Consider the following 27,810-nt stretch of genomic DNA (forward strand, 5'->3'; position numbering starts at 1 on the left):
ACCAAAATTGATGGTATAGTGGACAGTGAAGAAGGTTATTTGGGAATACGTTGAGATCTTGATCAACTGGACCAGTGAGCTGAGGAATGGCAAATGAAGTTTAACTCAGATAAATGCAAGATGTTGCATTTTGGCATATCAAACCAAGGTAGGACTTACACAATCAATGGGGAGTCTTATAGAACAAAGAGATCAAGGGGTAGAGGTTCATAGTTCCTTAAAAGTGGAGTCACAGGTAGATGGGGTCATGAAGGAGGCTTTCAACATGCTTGCTTTCATCAGTCAGACCACTGAGTATAGGAGTTGGGGCATCTTGTTGTAGCTGTACAGGACTTTGGTGAGGCCACATTTGGGTTACGGCATGTAGTTCTGTCACCTTACTATAGAAAGGATATTATTAAACTGGAAAGAGTGCACAGAAGATTTATGGGGATTCTACCTAGACTGGAAGTTTGAGTTATAAGGAGAGGCTGGATAAGCTGGCACTTTTTCCCCTGGAGTGTAACAGACTGAGGCAGAGATAAGGTAGATAGTCAGCAGCTTTTTCCCATGGTAGGGGAGTCTAAAACTAGCAGGCATAGTTTTAAGGTGAAAAGGGAGAGATACAAGAGTAGAGAGGGGCAACTTTTTCACACAAAAAGTGGAGAGTGTCTGGAATGGGCTGCCAGAGATAGGTGGTGGAGGAAGGTACAACTTTGTCATTTCAGAAACATTTGGGCAGGTATATAGGTGGGATACGTATGCAGGGATATGGACCAAATGCAAGCAAATGGGATTAGATTAATTGTGAAAACTGGGTGGCATGGATAAATTGGGCCAAAGAGCCCATCTCCATGCTGTAAACCTCTATGACTATGACACATTGTAGTTTGAGGAGGCCTAAAACTCAGCTACAGACTCAAAACCAATTTCATAACAAGGAACTCTGGAAAAATGCTAAAGGAATCAAGATTAGGAGACCACAGTAACCATGGTTTATTTTGGTTGTGTTTTAAAAAAATTCTCAAGGTCAGGTTCGTAGGAGAGTAGTCTGACACAGAACAAACGACCAAGAGGCGAGTCTGCTAGAATATGGGCATTTTATTCCCCGCAGCGTCACCACAACCAACGGGTCTGGCTTATACTCACTCTACATGTTACCGGAACTGGGAGCCGTCAGTTCTCGTAGAGCGGTTGCCAACAACCCACGCTCGGCGGTTAAACGTAACCCCGGAGCAGACTCACCGAACTGGAGACTTTTCCAGCTGATATACTCTTTTCCAGATATAAACATTCATGTGAACAGCAGAGCAAGGCTAAAAAACACATTCCATTCTGGTTACATACAGATAAGAAGATTCACACGGGGAGGTGTGTAATAAGATTCACACGGGACTAAGCAACACCTCCATTCCGGTTAGATTCACACATGTATTGGGACATAATTTTTAACCGTTTCACCACATTCCACTGCTTGGAATTTTACACCACAGGTTGGTACTCAGCTCTTCTGCCAAGAGGAGCAGCTTTTCCTTATCTACTTTTTTCAGACACGTCATGACTTTGAAAACCTCGACCAAATCTACTCTCAGCCTTCTCTCCTCCAAGAGAACATTCCCAACTTCTCCAATCTATCAATGCAACTCATGTATAACAAGTCATTGAGCCGAAACTCTGTTTCATTCCACAGATTATGTATTTTTCTAATTTTTTGTACCTTTGCCATCCTTAGTGTTTCCTCCAACCATTTTTGAACAATTCATCAGTACCGAAGCAGGTTTCCTTGCCCATGTTTAACCTGAAGCCATGAGACTTCTTTGGATGTGGAGTCAATGTTGAGGACTCCCAGAACAACTCTCTCCCAACTGTATACCACTGTGCTGCCACCTCTGCTAGGTCTGTCCTGCCAATGAGACAGGATATATCCAGGGATAGTGATGGTGGTGTCTGCGACATTGTTTGTAAGCAATGATACCATGAATATGACTATGTCAGGCTGTTGCTTGACTAGTCTGAGACAGCCCTCCCAATTTTAGCACTAGCTCCCAGATGTAAGTGAGGAGGACTTTGAAGGGTCAACAGGGCTGTTTCTGTCATTTTCTTTTCCGGTGCCTATGTCGATGCCTGGTGATCCATCCACTTTCGCTTTTTAGAGACATGGTAGCAATTGTAAATGAAGGAGCAGCGCTCCGAAAGCTAGTGCTTCCAAATAAACCTGTTGGACTATAATCTGGTGTTGTGTAATTTTTAACTTTTTACACTCCAGTCTAACACTGGCGTCTCCAAATCAATTGTAGCAATTGGTACAAATAAATGGCTTAATAGGCCATTTCAGAGGGCATTTGACAGTCAACCTCATTGCTGTGCGTCTGGAGTCACACGCAGGCCAGGCCAGGTGACAAGGCACATTTCCTTCCCTGAAGGGTACTAATGAACCAGATAGGTTTTTCTGACAATGGTAGCCATCTGTAGATTTTTACTTCCAGATTTTTTTTTAATGAATTCAAATTCCACCATCTGCCACAGCAGGATTCGAACCTGGGTCCCCAGAATATTATATATAGGTTTGTGGGTTAACAGTCTAGCAATAATACCACTAGGCCATCGCCTTCCCTCAGAGATAGGACTTAGGCACAGGTGTAGCTCACTTAGTCCTTTGAATCTGCTTCACTACTGAAAAAGACCACGACTGACCTGGTTGTTCACTCAGCTCCACCTTTTTGTCTGTACCTCATAATACTTGGCATCCATGTTAATCAATCTAACTCTGCCTTGTATGTATTTAATAACCCAGCACTCACCAATTTTTGGGAAAGACAATTCCACAGATTAACAACTCTCCGAGAGAACAAAATTTCACCTTGACTCCACCTTAAACGGGATGCTGCCTGTTCTGAAACCGTGTCCCATCATCTAGTCACCCCACAAAAGAAAATATCTGCCTGGTAACCACCTTATTCAGTTCCTTCAGGATCTGATACATTACAAGAAATGAGTCATGAGAATCTTCTCCATGCATTTATATATTTTTTTCAAGTAAGGCAACCAAAACTGTAAGCAGTACTCCAGATGTGGTCTCACTAAGGCTCTGTACAGCTGCTGTAAAACTTTCATACTTATTTATTCCATTTGCCTTACAATAAATAACCACATTGTAATTGCCCTCCTAGTCATTTGCTGTATTGCACACTAATGTTTTTGTGCTTTATGTGTCAGGACACCCAGATTCCCTGGACCTCACAGTCCTGCAATCTCTCATTTAAACAGTATATTGGGTTTCTATTCTTCCTGCTAACATGGACAAGTTTACATTTTCCCATCTTATATTCCATCTGCCAAATTTGTGCCCAATCACATAACCTAACTATATAACTTTTCTGACTCTTTACATCTTTCTTGACAACTTACTTGTCGATCTTTGTGCCATTGGCAATTTTGGCTACAATACATTAATTCCCATGGGGTTGGTAAGCACAGTGGGCTAAATAATTAGATATGGCACAGAATAAAGTCAACAGCGTGGATTCTATTAGCTGTGATAGTTCACAGTGATCTGCCTCTTCACCTTACCCCACATTGTGGAAGGGTGACCTTGAAGCTATACATAACCAAATATCTCTTTCTTGAACAGGGATGCAGACTTACTGTCCCTTGCAAACTATGACTCCTTACGTTACATTTGGTCCACATGTTCAAGTCAAGGCTGAGATAGACAAATCTTTAATCAATAACAGAATTAAAGGTTATGGGTTCTAGGTCCACTGGCATAATCTCACAATATGGTATTGCACATTTAAGACAAAGGCGAATCCAGTCAATTAGGGTAGGAAGCGGTTGTCACTGCGGCCAATTGGATATATCCAGGTGACAGACAGTGGTATTTGCTGCCAGGTGGATATATCCGGGGATCCGGGGTTCTGGCGACTGGATTAGGTGAACTCGGTCGACCAGGGTAGGTAGCGGTTGTTACTGCTGCCAGTTGGATATATCCAGGTATTGCCGCTGGACAGGGCGCGCTGATTCGACCAGGTAACTCTTGTGCACAGACCAAGGTAAGAAAATTGACCTTTAAGTATTGCCTCGGTGGTTGGGGACGTATGAGAAGTACGGGGAATTGGCAACATATGAAAAAAAAAGTAATGAATTGGCAAGATTAATCTGACGAGTAAGGTGTCTACCTGATTCGATCACCCAGCCTTAGACCGGTTGTTAAGAGGGGAAATCCCCCACGCAAAGATCAGGACCCTGAAGTGGGTGTGGAAGAAGGTGACACCTGACCTCAGTAAGGTTAATTAAATTACATAAAGAAACGGCCGAGTATTAAAATGGGAAATAAGAATAGTCATTTAACTGTTAAAGGGGACATGGAAGGGACGCCCGAGGACCACATCCCAACAGACAGTCCTTTAGGAAAAATGTTGTGGTTCTGTTCGCCGAGCTGGAAGTTTTTGTTGCAAACGTTTCGTCCCCTGTCTAGGCGACATCATCAGTGCTTGGGAGCGTCCCGCGAAGCGCTTCTTTGATGTTTCCTCCGGTGTTTATAGTGGTCTGTCCCTGCTGCTTCCGGTTGTCAGTTTCAGCTGTCCGCTGTAGTGGTTGGTATATTGGGTCCAGGTCGATGTGTTTGTTGATGGAGTTTGTGGATGAATGCCATGCCTCTAGGAATTCCCTGGCTGTTCTCTGTCTGGCTTGCCCGACAACCGGAAGCGGCAGGGACAGACCACTATAAACACCGGAGGAAACATCAAAGAAGCGCTTCGCAGGAGGCTCCCAAGCACTGATGATGTCGTCTAGCCAGGGGACGAAACGTTTGCAACAAAAACTTCCAGCTCGGCGAACAGAACCACAGCAACGAGCACCCGAGCTACAAATCTTCGCACAAAGATTTAGGAAAAATGTTAAGAGATTGAAAGTACAATCCTCGGACGCGAGGAAAGGATAAAAAACAAATGATAAAATTTTGTTATTTCGTCTGGGCAAAGGAAAGCATTAAACCTCCAAGTGTTTTTTGGCCTAAATATGGGTCAGATGAGGATTGGCTATGTCAAGAGTTAAATAACAAAGGTACTCCGGTAAAGAATCTGACTACGCCACCTGTTGGATAGGGAGTCTGAAAATCTTTGTCTTGAAAAAGCCAGAGACAGAAGAAGGTGATGAGAAATCAAAGGTTTCCCGTTGGGGTCCTTTGTCAAGTTTACCTCCCCCTTACGACAACGACAATAATGGTCTGTCGATGTCGTCGTCGCCCTCTCCTACAGCGCCTCCCCCCCCCAGCACAAGAAATGAAAAAGGTCCAGAGAAAACCTTCCCTGTAAGTCCGATCAACAGTGAAAAGGAGGGAACAGGGGGACATAGGCGGGGCAGTGGCACAAATATATCCTCTTAGAGAAGTACCCGTCGGTAACGGTGAAATCGGATATGTTAACGTACCACTGACTAGTAGTGAAGTTAAAACTTTTAAAAAAGAAACGAGAAGTTTGAGTGAAGACCCCGTAGGATTGGCGGAACAGTTGGATCAATTTTTGGGGCCGAATTTGTATACATGGAGTGAAATGATGAGCATTCTGGGGACACTATTTTCAGAAGAGTGGGGTATGATTAGAAGAGCTGCTGTAAGGGAATGGGAAAAGAGATATCCGGTGGGTAAGGGAGTAATACCAGCCAAAAACAAATTCCCCAATGTGGATCCCCGTTGGAAGGGCATGGATGAACACGATAGGGGAGAAATGAAAGACTTTCGAGAATTGGTCATTTTGGGTATTAAAGAAGCGGCACCTAGGTCTCAGAATTTTGTGAAAGCCTTTGAAATGAGACAGGAGAAAGATGAAACCCCGTCAGCATTCTTACAGAGACTAAAAGAGGCCACTAGAAAATATTCGGGAATGGATCCCAATAATCCGGTAGCTCAGGGACTTTTAAAGGTCCAGTTTGTGACTAAATCATGGCCGGACATACAAAAGAAGTTACAAAAATTAGATGGATGGAGTAAAAGACAGATGGAAGAATTGTTACATGAGGCACAGAAAGTGTATGTAAAAAGAGAAGACGAGAAACAAAAACAGAAGGCTAGAATAATGGTTGCAGCGGTTGAGGAAATTACGAAGAGAAGGTTAGAACTAGAAAACAACAGGGGAGGACAAGAGAGACAGAGAGCAGATTGTAGAGAAAGAAGGCCACAAGCAGGATGTTATTACTGCGGAAAAGTAGGGCATTTTAAAAGGCAATGTCCAAAACCAAGACGACAAAGAGAGGCAGTTACATTGATGACTTTTGATGAAGGGTAGGGGAGTCAGGTGTTCCTTCCTCCTGAAACCCACCGGGAACCCTTGATAAATTTAAAAGTGGGACCTGAAGGAGAGGAGGCAGTATTTTTGGTGGATACGGGAGCGGCATGGTCATCCCTAAGTTTTAGACCTGGCGGTGTTAAATTAACTAATAAGAGTCTCAGAGTTTCTGGAGTAAAAGGCGAAGGATTCTTAGTGCCCATTTTCGAGCCGACCCTAATAAGGGGAAATAACGAAGGCGTGACGGGACAACAATTATATATTCCTGAAGTTGGAAGCAATCTCTTGGGTAGGGATTTAATAACTGTAACAATAAATAAACTAACAACTAGTGATGAAGAACAGATAAATCCTAACGTGTGGGCGAGAACCGGGAACACGGGTCATTTAAACGTTAATCCCATCGTAATTACACTATCATAAGAGAACAAAATAGTAAGGCTTAAACAATATCCAGTTTCACTGGAGGGGCGCAAGGGTTTACAACTGGTAATAGACTCTCTAGAAAAAGAAGGGCTATTAGAACCATGCATGTCACCCTTTAATACCCCAATACTACCCGTTCGGAAACCAGATGGAACTTACCGACTGGTACAAGATCTCAGATTAGTGAACCAACTGGTCCGGACACGGCACCCAGTGGTGCCCAATCCATACACCCTTTTTAGTAAGATACCGTGTAATCACTGCGGGTTTAGTGTAATAGATTTAAAGGATCCATTCTGGGCTTGTCCTTTACATGAGAGTCGCGACATGTTCGCTTTTGAATGGGAGAACCCATACACTGGTAGAAAACAACAGTTCCGATGGACGGTACTTCCCCAGGTATTCACAGAATCACCTAACTTATTCGGGCAAGTACTGGAACAAGTCCTAGAACAATATTAAATGCCCTGGGAGATGTCATTGTTGCAATATGTGGATGATCTACTTGTGTCAGGACAAAAGAGAAATGATGTAAGTTCGGCCACCAATGGACTGTTGAATTTCCTAGAACAACAGGGTTTAAGAGTATCTAAGAATAAATTGCAATATGCAGAAAAAGAGGTGAAATACTTAGGACACCTTATTAGTGAGGGAACTAGATGCATTAACCCCGAAAGAATTTGAGGGATAGTAGAACTGCCTCTCCCGAACACCAAACGAGAATTACGAAAGTTCTTGGGGCTAATGGGTTATTGCAGATTATGGATAGAAGCCTATGCCCAGAAAACGAAGAGGTTATATTACAAACTGACAGAATCAGAACACGAAGGACTGTACTGGACAGAAGAGGAAAAGGAAGGGTTACGTGAGTTGAAGCGTAGTCTAATACAAGCTCCAGCATTGGCCCTTCCTTCCCGAGAGAAACCATTTCACCTTTTTGTGACAGTAAACGATGGAGCAGCCTTAGGAGTGTTAACCCAGAAAGGAGGGGGAAATAAACAACCCATAGCCTTCCTGTCCAAAATCCTGGACCCTGTTTCAAGGGGATGGCCTGAATGTATACAGGCAATTGCAGCAACTGCCATATTGGTAGAAGAAAGTCAGAAACTTACTTTTGGAGGAGCGCTAGTAATTAGCACTCCCCATCAAGTCAGAACTGTGTTAAACCAAAAAGCAGGAAGATGGTTGACAGATTCACGAATTCTAATATACGAGGCCATCCTGATGGAGAAAGATGACCTAGTGTTAGCAACAGACACCTGTCTAAACCCAGCTATCTTTCTTCGGAAGGGAGAACCTCTGGACAAACGAGAACTAGAGCACGACTGTTTAGATATCATAGAATATCAAACAAAAATTAGACAGGACCTGAGAGATCTACCTTTACATGACGGAGATAGATTGTTTATAGATGGGTCATCGAGAGTAGTGGAAGGAAAAAGACACAATGGATATGCAATAGTGGACGGTAACAAAAACCAAACAGTGGAGGCAGACCGGTTGCCTAACACATGGTCAGCCCAGACCTGTGAATTTTACACATTAAATCAAGCTTTAAAACACTTAAGAGAAACGGGATGGGACAATTTACACTGACTTTAAGTATGCCTACGGGGTAGTCCATACCTTCGGAAAGATATGGCAAGAACGGGGACTAATCAATAGTCGAGGAAAAGAGTTAGTACATGAAGAGTTAATAGGACAAGTATTGAAAAGTTTGAAATTACCTCGGGAAATAGCTATAGTCCATGTACTTGGACATCAGAAAGGGAATACTCTAGAAGCAAAGGGAAACTGGCTAGCAGACAAGATAGCCAAAGAGGCAGCTATGAACCATACAGTAACAAGGATACAGATTCTTACACCCTTAGTTGACTCTTCTCCCGTGAACCCCATATACACAGAAGAAGAGGAAAAAGAGTTCCAAGAAATAGGAGCCACTAAAACAACTGAAGGAAAGTGGATCCTTCCAGATGGGAGGGAATTACTGAGTAAACCAGTCATGAGAAACATCTTAGCCACCTTACACCAGGGTAGTCATTGGGGTGCTCAAGCCATGTGTGACACAGTATTAAGAAAATATGGATGTAAGGGAATATATACGTTGGCAAAACAGATATGCACAGGATGTATAACTTGTCAAAAGATCAATAAGAAAATAGTAAGGGAAGGGCTCAAAGGAGCAAGAAACCCAGGGTTGAGATCCTTCCAAAGTTTCTTGCTCAAAGGAGCAAGAAACCCAGGGTTGAGATCCTTCCAAAGTATACAGGTGGATTACACCGAACTACCCCCGTAGGAAAACAGAAGTACCTGTTAGTACTAGTAGACCATTTAACCGGGAGGGTGGAAGCTTTCCCAATGTCATCAGCCACTTCAAAAGGAGTGGTGAAAACCCTCCTCATCCCACGATATGGAATAATGGAAAGTATAGGCTCAGACCAAAGTAGCCATTTTACTTCCAATATATTGCAAGAAGTAATGGCGAGACTAGAGATGTCTTGGGAATTCCACACCCCTTGGCACCCGCCCTCCTCTGGACGGGTGGAACGAATGAATCAGACCATAAAGAAGCAATTATCTAAACTAGTCCTAGAGACTCGATTACCGTGGACTAAATGTTTACCTATTGCGCTATTACGCATTCGGACTGCCCCAAGGCATGATATCGGCCTTTCTCCTTATGAAATTATGTTTGGGCTACCATTCCTGGGAGGGAAAGGAGAAGTGCCTACAGCTGAGTTTAATGACAAGTGTTTGAAAAATTATATTGTGGAACTTGGCTCTTCATTATCTATTCTTAGGAATAAAGGCCTGTTGGTACAGACACCCCACTTGAGTTTGCAGCACATCAGATACGACCTGATCAAGACCTGGAAAGATACCAAGCTGCACCCAAGCTGGGAGGGACCATTCCTAACCCTCCTGACTACTGAGACAGCTTTCCGGACTGCTGAGAAAGGGTGGAGTCATCACACTCGTGTTAAAGGTCCTGTGAATGACCCATCGGCGGAGTGGCAAGCTCATCTTACAGAAAACCCTCTGAAAGTTAAGCTGAGAAAGAAGGAATGAACTGAGACAAAATACTTTTTTTAACGTTTAACTATTACTGATTGTAAGGGCTGCATGGACTCACCTCTCCCTGACGCCTAAAAGATTAGGACAGGTAGACAGGACGGTAGGTAGGAGTCAGAGATGGGCGGGTACTGGTATAGTATTATAATGTTAGTAGTATTAACTGTTCAAGGAGGCAGGAAAAATCACTTCACTTCACTATGCCAAAATTACGCTGAACAAAAAGGACTTGCCAACTGTTGGGTTTGTGCAGAGGTCCTACACCATGGCGAATCTGGGATCCCTACCTCGGTAATACCGCTCACAGAAAAAGAAGTATACGGTGTACAACAATTTGACTCGGATGCAAATGATACGAAGTGGAGTTTTGACAGGGGTGAATATAATTTTGCGGAATGGTTCCCTCGACAGGCCCCGAAAACCCAGGGTTATCGATGGCCTTAGAGTTTCCCCATCGAAAGGAGCAGTAAATACTGTAATTGTGTAATCAGATTGACGCCGCACCCTTCCAGTTAGGAAAATCATCTTGCGTCTACACCAGCCAAGCCACCGCCACTACCGTTCCCTTTATATTAAATGGAACATATTGGGTATGCGGCCTGAAGGCCTATCCATTTATTCCCGGGGAAAAATACATTCATGTAACCGAATGTATAGGAAGGTATGCATGTTACGATGTTGATGAAACACTGCCTAAAAGTCAGAAAGGCTGGAGTGGCTGCTGTTACCTTGCTTATATAGTTCCTCACCTCCAATTAGAAAAACATGAGCACAATCTGAGAAAGGAGGGGGGAATAAGACGTAAGACCCGAGGGGTCTCTGAAGGAGACCGTCTGTTGTGGACACTATTCCCAAACTACGGTACTGCAAGGGCAGGGGTAGAAATACAGAAACTGGCGACTGCACTTGAGAGGTTAATTAATGAAATCGACGACGTAATGGGAAAAACTCAGTCCCAAATATCGGCCATAACCACCGAAATGATTGCCACAAGACTAACAGCTTTACAGAATCGAATGGTTTTGGACTATCTTTTGGCCAAAAAAGGGGGAACCTGTACTCTGATTGGTAAGGAATGTTGCATCTTCATCCCAGACACCTCTTCCATAGTGAAAGATAAGGCAGAAATAGTAAAGAAAAAGATAAGCAACATAAGAGAAATTGGGGATGAATTCCGAAAAGATGAAGGATGGAGATGGGGCAACTGGGGACTGACTGGTTGGGGAAAATGGTTGGTTAATTTAGGCATTTACGTATTACTAATAGTAGTAGGATTTAATGTGTTAAAGTGGATAATGACTAAGCTGGTAATGTCTTTGGGAGGACAACAATCAATAATGGTCATGACAAAGCACAAACGCAAGAAAGAGAGAGTAGCAGATTACTCCTAGAGTTTGAAAAAAGACCGACTTAGAAGGACAGAAATGGCTAGATTGTGAACCTCAGCTTCATAGGGTGAAAAGAGGGCAGAAAATAAAATTGCAAAAACAACAAATGGTAAAAGAAAAGAAATGGGGGAATTGTTAGAAATGGGGAAAAGTGTTGTTTTTGCAGATATAGAAAAAGCATACAGAAAAGGGGTACAGCAAGAGAACTATTAACTCTGCAGGTATTTAGAGAAGAGTATCTCTACTTTTCAGTGTATAATTGTGGTTAATTAAATACTAACTTTGGTGTGTAATTATTATAGCAAATAAGTTATTTTTTTAAAAATTATGTTTTCAGCTAAAAGTTGAAATGCTTGGGTTATACAAAATGATACAAGTTGATGAAATGTCTGAGGATGGAATGTACAAGCAGAATTGATACAAAATGTTAAACCAGATCTTGATGTACTGTTGACAAAATAATGTGTGTGTCAGCACTTACAGGAAGGAAGGTTGCCAACCTGGGGAAGGGGGAAGTAATAAGGGTGGAGCGCAGCTGGGCAGTGGTATGGCACAGGAAGAGAGATTGGGTAATTAGGAGTCTGGAGAGATGACCTCAAAGGGTATAACTGTACACTAACCTGAGTTCTAATTTGCTCATTTGCTTATGCAATTGAAGCCCTTACTTGCAAGTTCGTAGTAAATTGTCTTGTTTCCAGATTTGTTGGTCTCGTCTAAATTTTATTAAGTTTGTTTCTTACGCTCCTGAGGGTAATGAATCTGGGATTCTTTACCTCAGAAGCTTGTGGAGGCATAATCATCAAGTATATTCAAGGTTGAGATAAATAGATAGATTTTTTTAATTAATAAGGGAATTAAGGATTATAGGAGGTAAGGGAAGGTTAATGGAGTTGAAAATGATCATATCTGCCACCACCTCTGAATATCAGAAAACACTGAATTGCTTACTCCCGCATCTTGTGGTTTTATTAATTTAATGCCTATCTGAAGTAGTTTAAGTAATAGGCCCTTTGAAAAAGAATTATCAAAAGAGTGCAAAAAGGACGGAAGATAAAAACAAAACCACCAAGAAATGCGGATGCTGGAAATCTGAGACAAAAACAGAAATTGCTGGAGAAACTCAGCAGGTAATGGCAGGATCTGCGGAGAGAAATCAGAGTTAACTTTTCAGGTCTACTGACTCTTCGCCAAAACACAGGAAGACAATCAGTTTTAAACAGGAAAAGAGAAGATTTAATTACAGAAACGTCCCATTTTTCACCAAAATCTCGTTAAAGTTACTCACCCCCGACAGGAAATGGAAATATTTAGACCAGTCATTTCCGGTCATTAAAAAATTATAAAAAGTAATATTTGTGTTTGTCGCCGGCCTAAATAAAGAAATAACAATAAGAAAGAGGTAATTGGATTCCGCAGATTTTTAAAATTGAAATCAGTGCAACTGCCGCTCGAGGGGCGAGGGAACCGCGTCACCATGGAAACCGTAACTGCGCAGCAACATGGCGGCGCAGAGCTGGCTCGAGCGTCTGAGGGCGGCGGGAAAGACAGCAGTTATTCAGGATGGTGAGGGGTAAAAGGCAGCGGTGGGGGGGAGGGGTAAAAGGCAGCGGTGGGGGGGAGGGGTAAAAGGCAGCGGTGGGGGGGAGGGGTAAAAGGCAGCGGTGGGGGGGAGGGGTAAAAGGCAGCGGTGGGGGGGAGGGGTAAAAGGCAGCGGTGGGGGGGAGGGGTAAAAGGCAGCGGTGGGGGGGAGGGGTAAAAGGCAGCGGTGGGGGGGAGGGGTAAAAGGCAGCAGCGGGGGGGGTAAAAGGCAGCAGCGGGGGGGGGTAAAAGGCAGCAGCGGGGGGGGGGTAAAAGGCAGCAGCGGGGGGGGGGGGGTAAAAGGCAGCAGCGGGGGGGGGGGGGTAAAAGGCAGCAGCGGGGGGGGGGGTAAAAGGCAGCAGCGGGGGGGGGGGGGGGTAAAAGGCAGCAGCGGGGGGGGGGGGGGGTAAAAGGCAGCAGCGGGGGGGGGGGGGTAAAAGGCAGCAGCGGGGGGGGGGTAAAAGGCAGCAGCGGGGGGGGGGTAAAAGGCAGCAGCGGGGGGGGGGGTAAAAGGCAGCAGCGGGGGGGGGGGGGGGTAAAAGGCAGCAGCGGGGGGGGGGGGGGGGTAAAAGGCAGCAGCGGGGGGGGGGGGGTAAAAGGCAGCAGCGGGGGGGGGGTAAAAGGCAGCAGCGGGGGGGGGGGTAAAAGGCAGCAGCGGGGGGGGGTAAAAGGCAGCAGCGGGGGGGGGGAGGGGTAAAAGGCAGCAGCGGGGGGGGGAGGGGTAAAAGGCAGCAGCGGGGGAGGGGTAAAAGGCAGCAGCGGGGGGGGGTAAAAGGCAGCAGCGGGGGGGGGAGGGGTAAAAGGCAGCAGCGGGGGGGGGAGGGGTAAAAGGCAGCAGCGGGGGGGGAGGGGTAAAAGGCAGCAGCGGGGGGGGGAGGGGTAAAAGGCAGCAGCGGGGGGGGTAAAAGGCAGCAGCGGGGGGGGGGTAAAAGGCAGCAGCGGGGGGGGGGTAAAAGGCAGCAGCGGGGGGGGTAAAAGGCAGCAGCGGGGGGGGGGAGGGGTAAAAGGCAGCAGCGGGGGGGGGAGGGGTAAAAGGCAGCAGCGGGGGAGGGGTAAAAGGCAGCAGCGGGGGAGGGGTAAAAGGCAGCAGCGGGGGGGGGGTAAAAGGCAGCAGCGGGGGGGGGTAAAAGGCAGCAGCGGGGGGGGGGAGGGGTAAAAGGCAGCAGCGGGGGGGGGGGAGGGGTAAAAGGCAGCAGCGGGGGGGGGGAGGGGTAAAAGGCAGCAGCGGGGGGGGAGGGGTAAAAGGCAGCAGCGGGGGGGGAGAGGGGTAAAAGGCAGCAGCGGGGGGGGAGAGGGGTAAAAGGCAGCAGCGGGGGGGGAGGGGTAAAAGGCAGCAGCGGGGGGGTAAAAGGCAGCAGCGGGGGGGTAAAAGGCAGCAGCGGGGGGGGTAAAAGGCAGCAGCGGGGGGGGGAGGGGTAAAAGGCAGCAGCGGGGGGGGGGGTGGGGTAAAAGGCAGCAGCGGGGGGGGGGAGGGGTAAAAGGCAGCAGCGGGGGGGGAGGGGTAAAAGGCAGCAGCGGGGGGGGAGGGGTAAAAGGCAGCAGCGGGGGGGGGGAGGGGTAAAAGGCAGCAGCGGGGGGGGAGGGGTAAAAGGCAGCAGCGGGGGGGGAGGGGTAAAAGGCAGAGGCGGGGGGAGGGGTAAAAGGCAGAGGCGGGGGGAGGGGTAAAAGGCAGAGGCGGGGGGAGGGGTAAAAGGCAGAGGCGGGGGGAGGGGTAAAAGGCAGCGGCGGAGGGGGAGGGGTAAAAGGCAGCGGTGGGGGGGGAGGGGTAAAAGGCAGCAGCGGTGGGGGGGGAGGGGTAAAAGGCAGCAGCGGTGGGGGGGGAGGGGTAAAAGGCAGCAGCGGGGAGGGGTAAAAGGCAGCAGCGGGGGGGAGGGAGGGGTAAAAGGCAGCAGCGGGGGAGGGGTAAAAGGCAGAGGCGGGGGGAGGGGGAAAAGGCAGCGGCGGAGGGGGAGGGGTAAAAGGCAGCGGCGGGGGGGAGGGGTAAAAGGCAGCAGCGGTGGGGGGGGAGGGGTAAAAGGCAGCAGCGGTGGGGGGGGAGGGGTAAAAGGCAGCAGCGGGGGGGGGTAAAAGGCAGCAGCGGGGGGGGGGGAGGGGTAAAAGGCAGCAGCGGGGGGGGGGGGGAGGGGTAAAAGGCAGCAGCGGGGGGGGGGGAGGGGTAAAAGGCAGCAGCGGGGGGGGAGGGGTAAAAGGCAGCAGCGGGGGGGGAGAGGGGTAAAAGGCAGCAGCGGGGGGGGGAGAGGGGTAAAAGGCAGCAGCGGGGGGGGAGGGGTAAAAGGCAGCAGCGGGGGGGTAAAAGGCAGCAGCGGGGGGGTAAAAGGCAGCAGCGGGGGGGGGGGGTAAAAGGCAGCAGCGGGGGGGTAAAAGGCAGCAGCGGGGGGGGTAAAAGGCAGCAGCGGGGGGGGGGAGGGGTAAAAGGCAGCAGCGGGGGGGGGGGGTGGGGTAAAAGGCAGCAGCGGGGGGGGGGAGGGGTAAAAGGCAGCAGCGGGGGGGGAGGGGTAAAAGGCAGCAGCGGGGGGGGAGGGGTAAAAGGCAGCAGCGGGGGGGGAGGGGTAAAAGGCAGCAGCGGGGGGGGAGGGGTAAAAGGCAGCAGCGGGGGGGGAGGGGTAAAAGGCAGCAGCGGGGGGGGGAGGGGTAAAAGGCAGAGGCGGGGGGAGGGGTAAAAGGCAGAGGCGGGGGGAGGGGTAAAAGGCAGAGGCGGGGGGAGGGGTATAAGGCAGAGGCGGGGGGAGGGGTATAAGGCAGAGGCGGGGGGAGGGGTAAAAGGCAGCGGCGGAGGGGAGGGGTAAAAGGCAGCGGCGGAGGGGAGGGGTAAAAGGCAGCAGCGGTGGGGGGGGAGGGGTAAAAGGCAGCAGCGGGGAGGGGTAAAAGGCAGCAGCGGGGGGGAGGGAGGGGTAAAAGGCAGCAGCGGGGGAGGGGTAAAAGGCAGAGGCGGGGGGAGGGGGAAAAGGCAGCGGCGGAGGGGGAGGGGTAAAAGGCAGCGGCGGAGGGGGAGGGGTAAAAGGCAGCGGCGGGGGGGGAGGGGTAAAAGGCAGCAGCGGTGGGGGGGGAGGGGTAAAAGGCAGCAGCGGGGAGGGGTAAAAGGCAGCAGCGGGGGGGGGAGAGGGGTAAAAGGCAGCGGCGGGGGGGGAGAGGGGTAAAAGGCAGCGGCGGGGGGGGGAGAGGGGTAAAAGGCAGCGGCGGGGGGGGGAGAGGGGTAAAAGGCAGCGGCGGGGGGGGGAGAGGGGTAAAAGGCAGCAGCGGGGGGGGGGGGGGAGAGGGGTAAAAGGCAGCAGCGGGGGGGGGGGAGAGGGGTAAAAGGCAGCAGCGGGGGGGGGGAGAGGGGTAAAAGGCAGCAGCGGGGGGGGGGAGAGGGGTAAAAGGCAGCAGCGGGGGGGGTAAAAGGCAGCAGCGGGGGGGGTAAAAGGCAGCAGCGGGGGGGGTAAAAGGCTGCAGCGGGGGGGGGAGGGGTAAAAGGCAGCAGCGGGGGGGGGGGGAGGGGTAAAAGGCAGCAGCGGGGGAGGGGTAAAAGGCAGCAGCGGGGGGGGGGTAAAAGGCAGCAGCGGGGGGGGGGGAGGGGTAAAAGGCAGCAGCGGGGGGGGGGGGAGAGGGGTAAAAGGCAGCAGCGGGGGGGGTAAAAGGCAGCAGCGGGGGGGGGGTAAAAGGCAGCAGCGGGGGGGGGAGGGGTAAAAGGCAGCAGCGGGGGGGTGGGGAGGGGTAAAAGGCAGCAGCGGGGGAGGGGTAAAAGGCAGCAGCGGGGGGGGGGTAAAAGGCAGCAGCGGGGGGGGGGGGAGGGGTAAAAGGCAGCAGCGGGGGGGGGGGGAGGGGTAAAAGGCAGCAGCGGGGGGGGGGGAGGGGTAAAAGGCAGCAGCGGGGGGGGAGGGGTAAAAGGCAGCAGCGGGGGGGGAGGGGTAAAAGGCAGCAGCGGGGGGGGAGGGGTAAAAGGCAGCAGCGGGGGGGGAGAGGGGTAAAAGGCAGCAGCGGGGGGGGAGAGGGGTAAAAGGCAGCAGCGGGGGGGGAGGGGTAAAAGGCAGCAGCGGGGGGGTAAAAGGCAGCAGCGGGGGGGTAAAAGGCAGCAGCGGGGGGGGGGTAAAAGGCAGCAGCGGGGGGGTAAAAGGCAGCAGCGGGGGGGGTAAAAGGCAGCAGCGGGGGGGGTAAAAGGCAGCAGCGGGGGGGGGGAGGGGTAAAAGGCAGCAGCGGGGGGGGGAGGGGTAAAAGGCAGCAGCGGGGGGGAGGGGTAAAAGGCAGCAGCGGGGGGGGAGGGGTAAAAGGCAGCAGCGGGGGGGGGAGGGGTAAAAGGCAGCAGCGGGGGGGGAGGGGTAAAAGGCAGCAGCGGGGGGGGGAGGGGTAAAAGGCAGAGGCGGGGGGAGGGGTAAAAGGCAGAGGCGGGGGGAGGGGTAAAAGGCAGAGGCGGGGGGAGGGGTAAAAGGCAGCGGCGGAGGGGGAGGGGTAAAAGGCAGCGGCGGAGGGGAGGGGTAAAAGGCAGCAGCGGTGGGGGGGGAGGGGTAAAAGGCAGCAGCGGGGAGGGGTAAAAGGCAGCAGCGGGGGGGAGGGAGGGGTAAAAGGCAGCAGCGGGGGAGGGGTAAAAGGCAGAGGCGGGGGGAGGGGGAAAAGGCAGCGGCGGAGGGGTAGGGGTAAAAGGCAGCGGCGGAGGGGGAGGGGTAAAAGGCAGCGGCGGGGGGGAGGGGTAAAAGGCAGCAGCGGTGGGGGGGGAGGGGTAAAAGGCAGCAGCGGGGAGGGGTAAAAGGCAGCAGCGGGGGGGAGGGAGGGGTAAAAGGCAGCAGCGGGGGGGGAGGGGTAAAAGGCAGCAGCGGGGGGGGGGTAAAAGGCAGAGGCGGGGGGAGGGGTAAAAGGCAGCGGCGGAGGGGGAGGGGTAAAAGGCAGCGGCGGAGGGGGAGGGGTAAAAGGCAGCAGCGGGGGAGGGGGGAGGGGTAAAAGGCAGCAGCGGGGGAGGGGTAAAAGGCAGAGGCGGGGGGAGGGGTAAAAGGCAGCAGCGGAGGGGGAGGGGTAAAAGGCAGCGGCGGAGGGGGAGGGGTAAAAGGCAGCGGCGGGGGGAGGGGTAAAAGGCAGCAGCGGTGGGGGGGGAGGGGTAAAAGGCAGCAGCGGGGAGGGGTAAAAGGCAGCAGTGGGGGGGAGGGAGGGGTAAAAGGCAGCAGCGGGGGGGGGAGGGGTAAAAGGCAGCAGCGGGGGGGTAAAAGGCAGAGGCGGGGGGAGGGGTAAAAGGCAGCGGCGGAGGGGGAGGGGTAAAAGGCAGCAGCGGGGGAGGGGGGAGGGGTAAAAGGCAGCAGCGGGGGAGGGGGGAGGGGTAAAAGGCAGCAGCGGGGGGGGAGGGGTAAAAGGCAGCAGCGGGGGGGGAGGGGTAAAAGGCAGCAGCGGGGGGGGTAAAAGGCAGCAGCGGGGGGGGGTAAAAGGCAGCAGCGGGGGGGGTAAAAGGCAGCAGCGGGGGGGGGGTAAAAGGCAGCAGCGGGGGGGGTAAAAGGCAGCAGCGGGGGGGGGAGGGGTAAAAGGCAGCAGCGGGGGGGGGGAGGGGTAAAAGGCAGCAGCGGGGGACGGGTAAAAGGCAGCAGCGGGGGAGGGGTAAAAGGCAGCAGCGGGGGGGGGGGTAAAAGGCAGCAGCGGGGGGGGGGGGGAGGGGTAAAAGGCAGCAGCGGGGGGGGGGGAGGGGTAAAAGGCAGCAGCGGGGGGGGGAGGGGTAAAAGGCAGCAGCGGGGGGGGAGGGGTAAAAGGCAGCAGCGGGGGGGGAGAGGGGTAAAAGGCAGCAGCGGGGGGGGAGAGGGGTAAAAGGCAGCAGCGGGGGGGGGAGGGGTAAAAGGCAGCAGCGGGGGGGTAAAAGGCAGCAGCGGGGGGGTAAAAGGCAGCAGCGGGGGGGGGGGGTAAAAGGCAGCAGCGGGGGGGTAAAAGGCAGCAGCGGGGGGGGTAAAAGGCAGCAGCGGGGGGGGGGAGGGGTAAAAGGCAGCAGCGGGGGGGGGGTGGGGTAAAAGGCAGCAGCGGGGGGGGGAGGGGTAAAAGGCAGCAGCGGGGGGGGAGGGGTAAAAGGCAGCAGCGGGGGGGGAGGGGTAAAAGGCAGCAGCGGGGGGGGAGGGGTAAAAGGCAGCAGCGGGGGGGGGGAGGGGTAAAAGGCAGCAGCGGGGGGGGAGGGGTAAAAGGCAGCAGCGGGGGGGGGAGGGGTAAAAGGCAGAGGCGGGGGGAGGGGTAAAAGGCAGAGGCGGGGGGAGGGGTAAAAGGCAGAGGCGGGGGGAGGGGTATAAGGCAGAGGCGGGGGGAGGGGTATAAGGCAGAGGCGGGGGGAGGGGTATAAGGCAGCGGCGGAGGGGGAGGGGTAAAAGGCAGCGGCGGAGGGGAGGGGTAAAAGGCAGCAGCGGTGGGGGGGGAGGGGTAAAAGGCAGCAGCGGGGAGGGGTAAAAGGCAGCAGCGGGGGGGAGGGAGGGGTAAAAGGCAGCAGCGGGGGAGGGGTAAAAGGCAGAGGCGGGGGGAGGGGTAAAAGGCAGCGGCGGAGGGGGAGGGGTAAAAGGCAGCGGCGGAGGGGGAGGGGTAAAAGGCAGCGGCGGGGGGGAGGGGTAAAAGGCAGCAGCGGTGGGGGGGGAGGGGTAAAAGGCAGCAGCGGGGAGGGGTAAAAGGCAGCAGCGGGGGGGGGAGAGGGGTAAAAGGCAGCGGCGGGGGGGGAGAGGGGTAAAAGGCAGCGGCGGGGGGGGGAGAGGGGTAAAAGGCAGCGGCGGGGGGGGGAGAGGGGTAAAAGGCAGCGGCGGGGGGGGGAGAGGGGTAAAAGGCAGCAGCGGGGGGGGGGGGAGAGGGGTAAAAGGCAGCAGCGGGGGGGGGGAGAGGGGTAAAAGGCAGCAGCGGGGGGGGGGGAGAGGGGTAAAAGGCAGCAGCGGGGGGGGTAAAAGGCAGCAGCGGGGGGGGTAAAAGGCAGCAGCGGGGGGGGGAGGGGTAAAAGGCAGCAGCGGGGGGGGGGGAGGGGTAAAAGGCAGCAGCGGGGGAGGGGTAAAAGGCAGCAGCGGGGGGGGGGTAAAAGGCAGCAGCGGGGGGGGGGGAGGGGTAAAAGGCAGCAGCGGGGGGGGGGGAGAGGGGTAAAAGGCAGCAGCGGGGGGGGTAAAAGGCAGCAGCGGGGGGGGTAAAAGGCAGCAGCGGGGGGGGGAGGGGTAAAAGGCAGCAGCGGGGGGGGGGGGGGAGGGGTAAAAGGCAGCAGCGGGGGAGGGGTAAAAGGCAGCAGCGGGGGGGGGGGGTAAAAGGCAGCAGCGGGGGGGGGGGGGGTAAAAGGCAGCAGCGGGGGGGGGGGAGGGGTAAAAGGCAGCAGCGGGGGGGGGGAGGGGTAAAAGGCAGCAGCGGGGGGGGAGGGGTAAAAGGCAGCAGCGGGGGGGAGGGGTAAAAGGCAGCAGCGGGGGGGGAGGGGTAAAAGGCAGCAGCGGGGGGGGGAGAGGGGTAAAAGGCAGCAGCGGGGGGGGAGAGGGGTAAAAGGCAGCAGCGGGGGGGGAGGGGTAAAAGGCAGCAGCGGGGCGGTAAAAGGCAGCAGCGGGGGGGTAAAAGGCAGCAGCGGGGGGGGGGGTAAAAGGCAGCAGCGGGGGGGTAAAAGGCAGCAGCGGGGGGGTAAAAGGCAGCAGCGGGGGGGGTAAAAGGCAGCAGCGGGGGGGGGAGGGGTAAAAGGCAGCAGCGGGGGGGGGAGGGGTAAAAGGCAGCAGCGGGGGGGGAGGGGTAAAAGGCAGCAGCGGGGGGGGGAGGGGTAAAAGGCAGCAGCGGGGGGGGGAGGGGTAAAAGGCAGCAGCGGGGGGGGGAGGGGTAAAAGGCAGCAGCGGGGGGGGAGGGGTAAAAGGCAGCAGCGGGGGGGGAGGGGTAAAAGGCAGCAGCGGGGGGGGGGAGGGGTAAAAGGCAGCAGCGGGGGGGGAGGGGTAAAAGGCAGCAGCGGGGGGGGGGAGGGGTAAAAGGCAGAGGCGGGGGGAGGGGTAAAAGGCAGAGGCGGGGGGAGGGGTAAAAGGCAGAGGCGGGGGGAGGGGTAAAAGACAGAGGCGGGGGGAGGGGTAAAAGGCAGCGGCGGAGGGGGAGGGGTAAAAGGCAGCGGCGGAGGGGAGGGGTAAAAGGCAGCAGCGGTGGGGGGGGAGGGGTAAAAGGCAGCAGCGGGGAGGGGTAAAAGGCAGCAGCGGGGGGGAGGGAGGGGTAAAAGGCAGCAGCGGGGGAGGGGTAAAAGGCAGAGGCGGGGGGAGGGGGAAAAGGCAGCGGCGGAGGGGGAGGGGTAAAAGGCAGCGGCGGAGGGGGAGGGGTAAAAGGCAGCGGCGGGGGGGAGGGGTAAAAGGCAGCAGCGGTGGGGGGGGAGGGGTAAAAGGCAGCAGCGGGGAGGGGTAAAAGGCAGCAGCGGGGGGGAGGGAGGGGTAAAAGGCAGCAGCGGGGGGGGAGGGGTAAAAGGCAGCAGCGGGGGGGGGTAAAAGGCAGAGGCGGGGGGAGGGGTAAAAGGCAGCGGCGGAGGGGGAGGGGTAAAAGGCAGCAGCGGGGGAGGGGGGAGGGGTAAAAGGCAGCAGCGGGGGAGGGGTAAAAGGCAGAGGCGGGGGGAGGGGTAAAAGGCAGCAGCGGAGGGGGAGGGGTAAAAGGCAGCGGCGGAGGGGGAGGGGTAAAAGGCAGCGGCGGGGGGGAGGGGTAAAAGGCAGCAGCGGTGGGGGGGGAGGGGTAAAAGGCAGCAGCGGGGAGGGGTAAAAGGCAGCAGTGGGGGGGAGGGAGGGGTAAAAGGCAGCAGCGGGGGGGGGAGGGGTAAAAGGCAGCAGCGGGGGGGTAAAAGGCAGAGGCGGGGGGAGGGGTAAAAGGCAGCGGCGGAGGGGGAGGGGTAAAAGGCAGCAGCGGGGGAGGGGGGAGGGGTAAAAGGCAGCAGCGGGGGAGGGGGGAGGGGTAAAAGGCAGCAGCGGGGGAGGGGGGAGGGGTAAAAGGCAGCAGCGGGGGAGGGGGGAGGCGTAAAAGGCAGCAGCGGGGGTGGGGAGGGGTAAAAGGCAGCAGCGGGGGGGGAGGGGTAAAAGGCAGCAGCGGGGGGGGGGGAGGGGTAAAAGGCAGCAGCGGGGGGGGTAAAAGGCAGAGGCGGGGGGAGGGGTAAAAGGCAGCGGCGGAGGGGGAGGGGTAAAAGGCAGCAGCGGGGGAGGGGGGAGGGGTAAAAGGCAGGAGCGGGGGAGGGGGGAGGGGTAAAAGGCAGCAGCGGGGGAGGGGGGAGGGGTAAAAGGCAGCAGCGGGGGAGGGGGGAGGGGTAAAAGGCAGCAGCGGGGGTGGGGAGGGGTAAAAGGCAGCAGCGGGGGGGGAGGGGTAAAAGGCAGCAGCGGGGGGGGGGGAGGGGTAAAAGGCAGCAGCGGGGGGGGTAAAAGGCAGAGGCGGGGGGAGGGGTAAAAGGCAGCGGCGGAGGGGGAGGGGGTAAAAGGCAGCGGAGGGGGAGGGGTAAAAGGCAGCAGCGGGGGAGGGGGGAGGGGTAAAAGGCAGCAGCGGGGTAGGGGGGAGGGGTAAAAGGCAGCAGAGGGGGTGGGGAGGGGTAAAAGGCAGCAGCGGGGGGAGGGGTAAAAGGCAGCAGCGGGGGGGGGGAGGGGTAAAAGGCAGCAGCGGGGGGGGGAGGGGTAAAAGGCAGCAGCGGGGGGGGAGGGGTAAAAGGCAGCAGCGGGGGGGGGGAGGGGTAAAAGGCAGCAGCGGGGGGGGGAGGGGTAAAAGGCAGCAGCGGGGGGGGGGAGGGGTAAAAGGCAGCAGCGGGGGGGGGGGTAAAAGGCAGCAGCGGGGGGGAGGGGTAAAAGGCAGCAGCGGGGGGGGGAGGGGTAAAAGGCAGCAGCGGGGGGGGAGGGGTAAAAGGCAGCAGCGGGGGGGAGGGGTAAAAGGCAGAGGCGGGGGGGGAGGGGTAAAAGGCAGCAGCGGGGGGGGGAGGGGTAAAAGGCAGCAGCGGGGGGGGAGGGGTAAAAGGCAGCAGCGGGGGGGGAGGGGTAAAAGGCAGCAGCGGGGGGGGTAAAAGGCAGAGGCGGGGGGAGGGGTAAAAGGCAGTGGCGGAGAGGGAGGGGTAAAAGGCAGCGGCGGAGGGGGAGGGGTAAAAGGCAGCAGCGGTGGGGGGGGAGGGGTAAAAGGCAGCAGCGGTGGGGAGGGGTAAAAGGCAGAGGCGGGGGGAGGGGTAAAAGGCAGCGGCGGAGGGGGAGGGGTAAAAGGCAGCAGCGGGGGTGGGGTAAAAGGCAGCAGCGGGGGAGGGGGGAGGGGTAAAAGGCAGCAGCGGGGGAGGGGGGAGGGGTAAAAGGCAGCAGAGGGGGTGGGGAGGGGTAAAAGGCAGCAGCGGGGGGAGGGGTAAAAGGCAGCAGCGGGGGGGGGGAGGGGTAAAAGGCAGCAGCGGGGGGGGAGGGGTAAAAGGCAGCAGCGGGGGGGGGAGGGGTAAAAGGCAGCAGCGGGGGGGGGAGGGGTAAAAGGCAGCAGCGGGGGGGGAGGGGTAAAAGGCAGCAGCGGGGGGGGAGGGGTAAAAGGCAGCAGCGGGGGGGGAGGGGTAAAAGGCAGCAGCGGGGGGGGGAGGGGTAAAAGGCAGCAGCGGGGGGGGAGGGGTAAAAGGCAGCAGCGGGGGGGGAGGGGTAAAAGGCAGCAGCGGGGGGGGAGGGGCAAAAGGCAGCAGCGGGGGGGGAGGGGTAAAAGGCAGCAGTGGGGGGGGTAAAAGGCAGAGGCGGGGGGAGGGGTAAAAGGCAGTGGCGGAGAGGGAGGGGTAAAAGGCAGCGGCGGAGGGGGAGGGGTAAAAGACAGCAGCGGTGGGGGGGGAGGGGTAAAAGGCAGCAGCGGGGGGGAGGGAGGGGTAAAAGGCAGCAGCGGGGGAGGGGTAAAAGGCAGAGGCGGGGGGAGGGGGAAAAGGCAGCGGCGGAGGGGGAGGGGTAAAAGGCAGCGGCGGAGGGGGAGGGGTAAAAGGCAGCGGCGGGGGGGAGGGGTAAAAGGCAGCAGCGGTGGGGGGGGGAGGGGTAAAAGGCAGCAGCGGGGAGGGGTAAAAGGCAGCAGCGGGGGGGAGGGAGGGGTAAAAGGCAGCAGCGGGGGGGGAGGGGTAAAAGGCAGCAGCGGGGGGGGGGTAAAAGGCAGAGGCGGGGGGAGGGGTAAAAGGCAGCGGCGGAGGGGGAGGGGTAAAAGGCAGCAGCGGGGGAGGGGGGAGGGGTAAAAGGCAGCAGCGGGGGAGGGGTAAAAGGCAGAGGCGGGGGGAGGGGTAAAAGGCAGCAGCGGAGGGGTAAAAGGCAGCAGCGGGGGGGGGAGGGGTAAAAGGCAGCAGCGGGGGGGTAAAAGGCAGAGGCGGGGGGAGGGGTAAAAGGCAGCGGCGGAGGGGGAGGGGTAAAAGGCAGCAGCGGGGGAGGGGGGAGGGGTAAAAGGCAGCAGCGGGGGAGGGGGGAGGGGTAAAAGGCAGCAGCGGGGGAGGGGGGAGGCGTAAAAGGCAGCAGCGGGGGTGGGGAGGGGTAAAAGGCAGCAGCGGGGGGGGAGGGGTAAAAGGCAGCAGCGGGGGGGGGGGGAGGGGTAAAAGGCAGCAGCGGGGGGGGTAAAAGGCAGAGGCGGGGGGAGGGGTAAAAGGCAGCGGCGGAGGGGGAGGGGTAAAAGGCAGCAGCGGGGGTGGGGAGGGGTAAAAGGCAGCAGCGGGGGGGGAGGGGTAAAAGGCAGCAGCGGGGGGGGGGGGAGGGGTAAAAGGCAGCAGCGGGGGGGGGTAAAAGGCAGAGGCGGGGGGAGGGGTAAAAGGCAGCAGCGGGGGAGGGGGGAGGGGTAAAAGGCAGCAGCGGGGGAGGGGGGAGGGGTAAAAGGCAGCAGCGGGGGAGGGGGGAGGGGTAAAAGGCAGCAGCGGGGGTGGGGAGGGGGTAAAAGGCAGCAGCGGGGGGGAGGGGTAAAAGGCAGCAGCGGGGGGGGGAGGGGTAAAAGGCAGAGGCGGGGGGAGGGGTAAAAGGCAGCGGCGGAGGGGGAGGGGTAAAAGGCAGCAGCGGGGGAGGGGGGAGGGGTAAAAGGCAGCAGCGGGGGAGGGGGGAGGGGTAAAAGGCAGCAGCGGGGGAGGGGGGAGGGGTAAAAGGCAGCAGCGGGAGGGGGGAGGGGTAAAAGGCAGCAGCGGGGGTGGGGAGGGGTAAAAGGCAGCAGCGGGGGGGAGGGGTAAAAGGCAGCAGCGGGGGGGGGAGGGGTAAAAGGCAGCAGCGGGGGGGGGAGGGGTAAAAGGCAGCAGCGGGGGGGGAGGGGTAAAAGGCAGCAGCGGGGGGGGAGGGGTAAAAGGCAGCAGCGGGGGGGGGAGGGGTAAAAGGCAGCAGCGGGGGGGGAGGGGTAAAAGGCAGCAGCGGGGGGGGAGGGGTAAAAGGCAGCAGCGGGGGGGGAGGGGTAAAAGGCAGCAGCGGGGGGGGGGGGTAAAAGGCAGCAGCGGGGGGGGAGGGGTAAAAGGCAGCAGAGGGGGGGGAGGGGTAAAAGGCAGCAGCGGGGGGGAGGGGTAAAAGGCAGCAGCGGGGGGGAGGGGTAAAAGGCAGAGGCGGGGGGGGGAGGGGTAAAAGGCAGCAGCGGGGGGGGGAGGGGTAAAAGGCAGCAGCGGGGGGGGAGGGGTAAAAGGCAGCAGCGGGGGGGGAGGGGTAAAAGGCAGCAGCGGGGGGGGTAAAAGGCAGAGGCGGGGGGAGGGGTAAAAGGCAGTGGCGGAGAGGGAGGGGTAAAAGGCAGCGGCGGAGGGGGAGGGGTAAAAGGCAGCAGCGGAGGGGGAGGGGTAAAAGGCAGCAGCGGTGGGGGGGGAGGGGTAAAAGGCAGCAGCGGGGGGGAGGGGTAAATGGCAGAGGCGGGGGGGGAGGGGTAAAAGGCAGAGGCGGGGGGGAGGGGTAAAAGGCAGCAGCGGGGGGGGAGGGGTAAAACGCAGCAGCGGGGGGGGAGGGGTAAAAGGCAGCAGCGGGGGGGAGGGGTAAAAGGCAGCAGCGGGGGGGGGTAAAAGGCAGAGGCGGGGGGAGGGGTAAAAGGCAGTGGCGGAGAGGGAGGGGTAAAAGGCAGCGGCGGAGGGGGAGGGGTAAAAGGCAGCAGCGGTGGGGGGGGAGGGGTAAAAGGCAGCAGCGGTGGGGTCGAGGGGTAAAAGGCAGCAGCGGCGGGGGGAGGGGTAAAAGGCAGCAGCGGGGAGGGGTAAAAGGCAGCAGCGGGGGGGGGAGGGGTAAAAGGCAGCAGCGGGGGGGGGAGGGGTAAAAGGCAGCAGCGGTGGGGTCGAGGGGTAAAAGGCAGCAGCGGCGGGGGGAGGGGTAAAAGGCAGCAGCGGGGAGGGGTAAAAGGCAGCAGCGGGGGGGGGGAGGGGTAAAAGGCAGCAGCGGGGGGGGAGGGGTAAAAGGCAGCAGCGGGGTGGGGGGGGTAAAAGGCAGCAGCGGGGGGGGAGGGGTAAAAGGCAGCAGCGGGGGGGGTAAAAGGCAGAGGCGGGGGGAGGGGTAAAAGGTAGCGGCGGAGGGGGAGGGGTAAAAGGCAGCGGCGGGGGGGGAGGGGTAAAAGGCAGCAGCGGTGGGGGGGGAGGGGTAAAAGGCAGCAGCGGTGGGGGGGAGGGGTAAAAGGCAGCAGCGGTGGGGTCGAGGGGTAAAAGGCAGCAGCGGCGGGGGGAGGGGTAAAAGGCAGCAGCGGGGAGGGGTAAAAGGCAGCAGCGGGGGGGGAGGGGTAAAAGGCAGCAGCGGGGGGGGGGAGGGGTAAAAGGCAGCAGTGGGGGGGGGAGGGGTAAAAGGCAGCAGCGGGGGGGGAGGGGTAAAAGGCAGCAGCGGGGGGGGAGGGGTAAAAGGCAGCAGCGGGGGGGGGAGGGGTAAAAGGCAGCAGCGGGGGGGGAGGGGTAAAAGGCAGCAGCGGGGGGGGGAGGGGTAAAAGGCAGCAGCGGTGGGGGGAGGGGTAAAAGGCAGCAGCGGTGGGGTCGAGGGGTAAAAGGCAGCAGCGGCGGGGGGAGGGGTAAAAGGCAGCGGCAGGGGGAGGGGTAAAAGGCAGCAGCGGGGGAGGGGGTAAAAGGCAGCGTCGGGGGAGGGGGTAAAAGGTAGCGGCGGGGGGGGAGGGGTAAAAGTCAGCGGCGGGGGGGAGGTGTAAAAGGCAGCAGCGGAGGGGGTAAAAGGCAGCAGCGGGGGGGGGTAAAAGGCAGAGGCGGGGGGAGGGGTAAAAGGCAGCGGCGGAGGGGGAGGGGTAAAAGGCAGCGGCGGGGGGAGGGGTAAAAGGCAGCAGCGGTGGGGGGGGAGGGGTAAAAGGCAGCAGCGGTGGGGGGGAGGGGTAAAAGGCAGCAGCGGGGGGGGGGAGGGGTAAAAGGCAGAGGCGGGGGGGAGGGGTAAAAGGCAGCGGCGGAGGGGGAGGGGTAAAAGGCAGCGGCGGGGGGGAGGGGTAAAAGGCAGCAGCGGTGGGGGGGAGGGGTAAAAGGCAGCAGCGGTGGGGGGGAGGGGTAAAAGGCAGCAGCGGTGGGGTCGAGGGGTAAAAGGCAGCAGCGGCGGGGGGAGGGGTAAAAGGCAGCAGCGGGGAGGGGTAAAAGGCAGCAGCGGGGGGGGAGGGGTAAAAGGCAGCAGCGGGGGGGAGGGGTAAAAGGCAGCAGCGGGGGCGGGGGAGGGGTAAAAGGCAGCAGCGGGGGGGGAGGGGTAAAAGGCAGCAGCGGGGGGGGGTGGAGGGGTAAAAGGCAGCAGCGGGGGGGGTGGAGGGGTAAAAGGCAGCAGCGGGGGGGGGAGGGGTAAAAGGCAGCAGCGGTGGGTGGGAGGGGTAAAAGGCAGCAACGGTGGGGTCGAGGGGTAAAAGGCAGCAGCGGCGGGGGCAGGGGTAAAAGGCAGCAGCGGGGGAGGGGGTAAAAGGCAATGGCGGGGGAGGGGGTAAAAGGCAGCGGCGGGGGAGGGGGTAAAAGGTAGCGGCGGGGGGGGAGGGGTAAAAGGCAGCGGCGGGGGGGAGGGGTAAAAGGCAGCAGCGGGGGGGGGTAAAAGGCAGAGGCGGGGGGAGGGGTAAAAGGCAGCGGCGGAGGGGGAGGGGTAAAAGGCAGCGGCGGGGGGGAGGGGTAAAAGGCAGCGGCGGGGGGGAGGGGTAAAAGGCAGCAGCGGTGGGGGGGGAGGGGTAAAAGTCAGCAGCGGTGGGGGGGAGGGGTAAAAGGCAGCAGCGGTGGGGTCGAGGGGTAAAAGGCAGCAGCGGCGGGGGGAGGGGTAAAAGGCAGCAGCAGGGAGGGGTAAAAGGCAGCA

General features: G+C 57.5%; 1 protein-coding gene across 2 annotated transcripts in view; it reads left to right on the forward strand.

The window, feature by feature from the left end:
- Positions 1 to 12,627: 12,627 nt before the first annotated feature.
- The window catches only part of dpcd (deleted in primary ciliary dyskinesia homolog (mouse)), a 33,782-nt gene continuing 18,599 nt past the window's right edge, over positions 12,628 to 27,810 (forward strand). Inside the window, exon 1 of one of the 2 annotated variants that reach the window (XM_087998792.1) lies at positions 12,628 to 12,712. In XM_087998792.1, the coding sequence (XP_087854918.1) occupies positions 12,649 to 12,712 (64 nt within the window). In that variant the 5' untranslated portion in view covers positions 12,628 to 12,648. The remainder of the gene's footprint in view (positions 12,713 to 27,810) is intronic. The other variant, XR_015760878.1, reaches the window with a different exon arrangement.

Source organism: Chiloscyllium plagiosum, unplaced genomic scaffold, assembly GCF_037043375.1.
Source record: "Chiloscyllium plagiosum isolate Xiang-an unplaced genomic scaffold, Cpla_swu_hap1 HiC_scaffold_22, whole genome shotgun sequence".
NCBI classification, from domain to species: domain Eukaryota; kingdom Metazoa; phylum Chordata; class Chondrichthyes; order Orectolobiformes; family Hemiscylliidae; genus Chiloscyllium; species Chiloscyllium plagiosum.